This window comes from Coffea eugenioides, chromosome 6 (genome assembly GCF_003713205.1).
Source record: "Coffea eugenioides isolate CCC68of chromosome 6, Ceug_1.0, whole genome shotgun sequence".
NCBI lineage: Eukaryota > Viridiplantae > Streptophyta > Magnoliopsida > Gentianales > Rubiaceae > Coffea > Coffea eugenioides.
This window is the reverse complement of record NC_040040.1, coordinates 51,788,520-51,796,735: the sequence shown is the minus strand read 5'-3', so window position 1 is coordinate 51,796,735 and position 8,216 is coordinate 51,788,520. Positions and strand designations below refer to the sequence as shown.

General features: G+C 37.0%; 1 protein-coding gene across 1 annotated transcript; it reads right to left on the bottom strand.

The window, feature by feature from the left end:
- Nucleotides 1-2,658: 2,658 nt before the first annotated feature.
- LOC113774401 lies at nucleotides 2,659-3,925 on the bottom strand. The gene is made up of 5 exons (XM_027318944.1): nucleotides 3,664-3,925; nucleotides 3,314-3,555; nucleotides 3,005-3,211; nucleotides 2,812-2,904; nucleotides 2,659-2,727 (listed from the first exon to the last, which is right to left on the bottom strand). The coding sequence occupies exons 1-5, from the start codon at nucleotides 3,923-3,925 to the stop codon at nucleotides 2,659-2,661; spliced, it is 873 nt and encodes a 290-aa protein (XP_027174745.1).
- Between the last annotated feature and the right edge of the window lie 4,291 nt (nucleotides 3,926-8,216).

Below are 8,216 nucleotides of genomic sequence, written 5' to 3'. Positions count from 1 at the left end.
GTGGATTTCGATTGTAATCATATATACAACCATGAAAAAAAAAGAGTAAATGATATGCGGTAACCAAAGGCAAAGGAGGGAAAGTTGGGAGCAATTGTCGTATAGGTGTTGACCAAAGTGTATCTTGAGCAAAATTTCATTGAAATCACATTGTAAATATCAAATTTCAAGATTTAATTAGTCAAGTCATTCTTTTTGTACTATCGATTTTTGGGTCCACGAATTGAAGTTGTCGATGGAATTTTTGACTAATAAAGCCGTAGAATTCAGGGAACCAGACTTTTTTTTTTTTTTTAGATTTGGGCTCTAATGATAGAAACTGGTTAACCAATGCATTAAAAACTAAATGCTTACCGCTCAGGTCTAACAAGGAAAGAAAAAAACACAGATCCATCCACCTGGATGTGGCCTTTCATAATCCAGCGTGTTGATGAAAGGGAAAGACACGTTTGGAAGGAAAAATCCAAGGACAAAGAAAAAAGGCTACAAGGCTATGTTAAACTAACGATTTAACAAGTAACAGCAGCACTACTGGAAAAAATCAATCTTATGAATTTGCAGGAAATATTTAGATATACTGCTCGTTTTAGATAACATAATACTTTAAGAAAAAAAATATGTACTGGAGCATAATTGTAGAAATTGTTAAGGTAAACACAAAGATTGATGCTGGTATTTCTACTATATATCACTACAAGAAAATTGCGTTTCTGTGATAGGCAAAAGTTGTCACTAAAAATTCAGAAGTCGTCACAAAAAATGTCAGTGACGACTTTTACTGCTGTCACAGAGCTGTCACTAGTTCTATGTCACAAAAGGGGGTCCATGTGACGACTGTTGAAAGTCGTCACAAACGATTTTGCTTTTGTGATGACTCTTGTCGTCACTCATTGTTGTACATTGTGTGACGACTTTTATTGTCACTAAACTGGCTAAATTCTTGTCATAGTCAACCCTTGGAGTTGTCACATTATGCTTCCGTTCAGTGACGACTTTTGTTGTCATTGTTTTTCATCCATAAAAAGTGACGACTTTCTGGTGTCACTAGTGAAACTTGTTGGCAGTGACAACTTTTTATTGTCATTTATTTTTTTTGTAAAAAGCAATAATCTAATGTTAATTACGCAACATAGCTGCCAACAATCACAAAACGTTCATTGAGTAGCAAGGAAAAAAAAAAGCCAACATACGAAAAGAAAGCCAACATTCATTTCCAATAGAAGATCAACCCAAATACATATATATATATAAATGTTGCCTCAAATGAGTCATAAACCATGCACCATCCAAAATAAGCCATTCGTTACAATACTAGTGATTTCCCATCCATAATAGAGAGTAGTAAAGTTCTATACAAAAATATGAGCACGATTCCCATCTAGAACAAAACATGAGCACGATAGGCCTTGTAGTCTTCAAATCAAAAACCATCTTCACAGCAATGACTGGCTTCTTCTTCTTGGGAATCGTGTTAGAACCTACACGTTACCAAAATTGAAGCAATGAGCACTGGTGTTAAAACTGGAACTACACTTCTAGATAGGCACCATATTATAAAAACTAATGTCACTCTAATTTGAAATTATAGCAATCTAAGTAAATTGCTTAACACAAAAATAAAGTGAAATTATAGCAAATAAGACATTGAATGTATATTCTGTGAAATATAGAATAACAATACAAACACAATAAATATCTGCATGTTCACAAATATATATGCAATAACAATAACAATAACAACAATAAAATCCTAAAATCATTGAGAGCCTAGATGATCGTGAACCACACAGTATATCAAGAAAAAAAACACACACACACACACACAATCACAGGTGCCTCTTTTTCCTTAGCACAAAAAAAAAATTCTGATACAGAAAAATTTAGATGAGTTCGACAAAGAAAAAAGTGGAATACATCCCAACGTTCAAACACCTTTGCTTTAAAAACACTAAAGTTTTGGTTGCAACATCCAGCACCTCAATGGCTGTAATTAAACATGAACAAGATTTCAAGCACCTAAATCAGCCTCAAGCAACTCAATTGCATTAAACAGGAATCAGATTTGGTGGAACCAGATTTCAAGTGCCATCAAGCAACTAAATTGACATCAAGCAACCCAATTGTATTAAAAATGAATCTCTATTTTGTAGAACCAGAATTCAAGTGCCTCAATTGTGAAGGATATGAAGAGCAAATAATTTATTTATACCTGACACAGAAGTTGCTTATTTTCGCAAGTCTTTCAGCTGGTTAGCTAACTCATCATACAGGCTTCTTGTTTCTGTTTGTTGCTGTTGCAAGGTCTTAATCAACTCTTGCTGAGCAGTGAATTGTTGAGTTACTTCTGCAGCTCGTTTTTCTGCTTCATCTGCTCTTTTTCGGCTGTCCTCAATCTCATGCCTCCAGCGTTCTACCTCAGCAGCTTGCTTCTTGGTTGCACTACGACTGCGGATGTGTCCAGGTATGTAACCAAGTTCATGCTCGCATATTTCCTTGCTAGTCATTGAAGTTGTAGCCTGCAATTCCCTCATTTTGTCCTAGGCAAGTAAAAAATATGATCATTATGTAGCTGGAATGGATGTCAATAATTTAAAAATCCATTATCCAAGTGAAACAGCTCACCAAGGTCTCTTTTGCTTTGTCATTTACCAGCCCCCATTACTTCTTTGACTTTCGACTTAACTCAAACATGTCTATCTCTGAAAGCTCGACATCTTCTTTCCTTTTCTGTCCAAATTTTCAATTTTTTCATTTTCAGTCATATGACAAAAAGGATGTACATGTACAACTGTTGGCTGGGTTTCAGATTACCTTTTCCTCAACAACTCTTGCAAGCGATTTTGTGCCAACAGTAGTGTAGCAGTCATTTTTGGCACGATTTTGCTTGTTACGTTCACTAATTTTCTGCCACAAATTAGTGAAAATTTTAACTGACAAAGATTAGCAAATTTGTGAAGTGAAATCTGAAATTTAATAAAAGGATAGGTTATTTTGACAAGCTAACCTTAAATTCATCATTTTCAAAGTAGCTGACCAGCCACTTCCAATCTTCTTCACTCACACCTTCAGGAACTTGCCTCAATGCTTCTTGCCTTGATTCAAAACTCTGGAAATACTTGTGAAGCCGATATCGATGGTTTCGATATTGTGTGTTTAACTGCCTATTAATAGCAGTTTTTGAGGTGATGTGCTCTGAAAATCGAAAGTCATCCTACAATAACAGTGCAATCTACTTAAAACCAAGCAAATCTAAAGCAGTAAAATCTCTCTTACTTTCTGGATGAAATTAGAGTATTAGCAGGACAACAAATACCGTAACCGTGCTGTATATGCCTTCTCGGTCACCGGGATTGAGATGGGACCACTTTGGAACATTAAGCCTAGCAGCCTTCCTAACAACACAACCCCCTTCTGTGATGAAGTATTGAGAATCCTTCCCAACAATCCGCCGAATACAATCATCAATTTCAATGGTGAGCGTCTCATTAGCCTCCCTTTTTTTTGATAATGATAGATTTCGTGTACGTCCTCTTCTTCTTGCTGACAGCAGCATAGCTATTAACAAATATCAGTCCATACATTACTTTGACCACATTAACAAAGTCAGTCATGAAATAGAAACTTGATTTTTAATTTCAGCCGTGAAAATGAAGTCTAACTTACCATTTTCTTGCTCATCCGAAACTGGATTTGTCTCATTTTCTCCGGATGCACGAGACTCAGATGTCTGATGGTGTATCATCCTACTCTCACTAGCAATTTCTCTAGGTGAAGAAGTTGGAGTGACATATATTGCATCCTCTGAGGATACACTCTTGGATGCACTTCTTGGTTGATTGCTTCCAACTGAATTAGGTATTGCAGGCTGTTGTGCACCTTGAGCTTTTCTCTGCAGCATTTGGCCTCGCTTTCCTGGTCCAGCCATCTAAAAGTAACAAGAAGTTAGTGTTACAGCATAGTATAATTTAGGAATAAAAACTAGTTAGCCGGAGTTAAAGAGATTAAATTTAGTGTCATGTAGTCCTCATCAATTTCACCTATTCCGAATCGATGTCATTATCACTAAGAATCTCCTCTTCGTCTTCCTCATTGTTAGACTCATGTTCATTCACTTCATCATCATCATTAATGAAGTCTTCAAAGGTGCCATTTGAGCTATTTTTTGACTTCTCAGCATGTACAATGGATGAAGGTACAGCCTTCGGTATCTCATTGTCTTCTCTTGAAAGTAATGGTGGATTGTCGAGGTCTATTATAATAGTGAAATCCCCAGTTGCTTCTTCTTGATATATTTCCTCAACCATTGGTTCTTTTTCTAAATCTTCAGGAACATCATACAAGTGCCTTGGACTGAACCTCTCGACGACAAACCAGTTTTTGCCTAGTTTCAAGTCTTCAAGATAAAAGACTTGTTGGACATGTTGAGGGAGGACATATGGTTGGTCTTCATACCATTTTCTGGACGAATTGACACTTGTGATACCCCATTCTTTGTCCACTTGCATCCCAGCACTATCATCGGTCTTCCACCAGTCACACTTGAATACTATAACCTTTTTTTTCCCGAGCCAGTATCTTACTTCAATAATTTGTTGTATCACACCATAAAAATCGATCATATTGTTACCATGCTCACCTCTAACTACAATACCACTGTTTTGAGTCTTTCTTTGCCTTTCCCGATTTTTCGTGTGAAACCTATACCCATTAACCATGCAGCCCGTATACATGCAAACTCGGTTGTCTAGCCCAAATGCTAATGCTCGAAGCTCACCATTGGAAGCCTCGCTGCCATACATAACCTAGTAAGGACAATTTCACCTAAATCAGTAATTTATTGTATTAGAGATAAAAAAAAGTAGGCTGTCCAAATGACACTACAAACATACACGCTGTTTAACCCATTTTGCAAATTCTCTATCGTGCCTTTGGTCCACATTTTCAGCACTCTCTGCCTCCAACTCCATTTTATGCGCACTATAGACAAAAACAATCACCTTGTATAAATTTGCCTTTGAACATATCAAAATATAGAACAAAGGTACAAGCTTTAATTAACATTAAAAGCTTACTTTATATAGTCCTCAAGCTCATCACAATTGTTCAATATAAATGTATGAATTTTTTCCAGCTCTGAGTCAAGGAAATTGCCCCTTTTGGGCCCTCCAAATGGACGACCAGGGCATGAAAAAATGGACAATTCACCAGTATTATATCCCCTATCATTGTTTCGTTCAGGCTTGTTGAATATCGTATCAATATTGTCTAGGTACATAGAGCAGAATGTCAAGCATTCTTTATCTATGTACCGCTCAGCAATGCATCCCTCTGGCCGGGCCTTATTCCCAACATAACTTTTCAGCACTGCCATATGTCTTTCTCAAAGGAAAATAAAAGAAATTAGAAGATTGCAGTGGTCTTTAATAAAAAAAAAACTTACAAGGCTATATGTACAACTCTCTACCTCTCAAATGGGAACATCCAACGATATTGAGCTGGACCGCCAAGGATAGCTTCAGCAGGCAAGTGAACCATCAAGTGCATCATTATATCGAAGAAAGCTGGAGGGAACAACCTCTCTAATTTACATAAGATGACTGCAATTTTTTGGCCTAACTCCTCCAGAACCTCTCTATGTAATGTTCTAGCACATAATTTTTTGAAGAATTCACTTAACTCGAATAGCACTTGCCGAACTTCTTTTGTTAAACTTCCACGGATTGCAAGTGGGAGTAGCCTTTGTATAAAAATGTGGAAGTCATGACTTTTCATTCCAGAAATTTGAAACTGGCCATTCTTTATACATCGGCAAATGTTTGAGGCAAACCCATCTGGATATTTGACAGAATTCAAGAACTCACATACTTTTTTTTTCTCCTCCTTGGTTAGGCTGTAACAGGCATGTGGCATGATATAAGAGTCGCCATTTGGAATCAAATGTAGCTCTTTTTTCAAACCCAAATCCTTCAAATCTTGACGACACAACCAGTGGTCTTTGGTTTTGTTTTCAATATCCATAATTGTGGCAATGACAGCCTCTGAGACATTTTTTGACACATGCATTAAATCCAAATTATGCCTAAGAAGGAGGTCTGCCCAATATGGTAACTCAAAGAAACAACTTTTCTTTGTCCAGTTCAAACCACTCTCAGAACGCTTGCGTTTCTTTGCATTGGATTGCGCCTTGGTCTTCCCAAAATTTACCTCCATATTTTGTACCTGATCCAAAATTTCATTTCCAGATAAAGGTGCAACAGGATTCCTAAAGTCCACATTGCCATCGAAAGGTTTTTTTTCTCGCCGCCAAGAATGGTCAATGGGTAAGAAGCGGCGATGACCTGTGTAACACAACTTTTTTTGGTGTGATAAATGTACGCAAGTTGTCTCAACCATGCAAATAGGACATGCTTGATACCCTTTCGTACTCCATCCGGACAGCATTGCATAAGCTGGAAAATCATTTATAGTCCATAGTAAAGCTGTCCGGAGGTCAAATTTCTTACCACTATATGCATCATATGTTTCAACACCAAGCCACATTTCATTCAGTTCATCTATTAGAGGCTCCATGTAAACATCAATCTCATTTCCTGGGGATTTAGGCCCAGGAATTAGCATTGATAGGATTTTGACAAAAAAAAAAAAAATTAGCATTGATAGGAAAAAGAAAGGATCTCTCATACACTTCCAAGGGGGCAGATTGTATGGCATTAGATAAATAGGCCAGATGCTATAAGCACTACTCATGGTCCCAAAAGGATTGAAACCATCAGTTGCAAGACCTAACCTCACATTTCTAGGATCAACGGCGAAGTCCGGATGCAACCTATCAAAATGTTTCCATACTTCACTGTCTGCTGGATACCGCATGATGTTATCATCATGCACACACTTTTCTTTATGCCATCTCATATCTGAAGCTATTTCTTTGTGGGTATATAATCGTTGCAACCTAGGCTTCAAAGGAAAGTAACGCAAAACTTTGCGTGGAACTCTTGAACCTGCCATCTTGTAGCGAGGTTCTTTACAATTTAGATTTGGACAAGTGTCAAAATTTTCATTTTCCTTGCGGAAGAGAACACAATCATTGACACAAACATGGATTTTTTCAGATTTAAAACCTAAGTCTCGAATGAGCTTCTTAGCATCAGCAAAAGACTTGGGAACTGTGGCTTCAGGAGGTAGTGCATGTCTAAAAATTTCCAGCAATGCATTGAAGGACTTTATAGTCCACCCGCTCATTGTTTTCAAATGGAGCAAAGTGACTACAAAGGATAGCTTTGAGTAAAAATGATTCCCTGGATACAGCTCCTTTTTTGTATCTTCTAACAATTTAAGAAAGTTATCTGTGTCACTATGATTCGCATTTAGACTATCATCCGTTGATTCTTCCCTACCAGCCCAATTGTCCCCCCATTGTGCTGTCCCAATGTCATGCAACATGTCATTTAAATCTTCAGTATCACTATCCTCCTCTCCATCCCCATGTTTAGTACTATCCCCACAATTTTGGTGTCGAAATTGTTCCCCATGGTGTATCCATCTTGTGTAGCTTTTACGAATGCCTTGAGTCAATAAGTGATCCTCCACAACTGTTTTAGTTTGGTTACAAAAATTATTGCATTGTGTACATGGGCATGGGATTTTCTGATTTTCAACTTTTTGAGAATATGCAAACTTGAGGAAATTTTTGACTCCGAGTTCATAAGCCTTGTCCTTCCTATTGCTAATCTTCATCCAAGTTTTATCCATGTCCTAGATATAGACACATCAGCCTTTAGTACAAAATACTTTTCTAATATCAAACTAAAGAGAATAATTTGTTAACTAGCCTTTTCAAAAATTAAGGCTACAAGTCATATGAAAAGCAGCCATAAAAGTAATATGAAAATTCATATGAAAAGCCATGAAATCAGTATCATATATCAAGAAAAGTAATATGTAAAGCAGCCACAAAATGAACATGAAATTAACCATGAAAGCAGTTTCCTAAAATCCAAAAAAGCCATATGTAAAGCAGCCATGAAATTAACCATGAAATCAATAGAAATTAAAGAGGAGAGACTTCAACAAATGCACTAGCAATCAACAAATGTTAATACCAACTGATGGTTAATACCAACAAATGCACTAGCAATTAACAAACAAATGTTAAAGAGGAGAGACTTCTAAAGCTCAGACTTTAAAACAAACAGAACAGAACAAAAAATACGCTT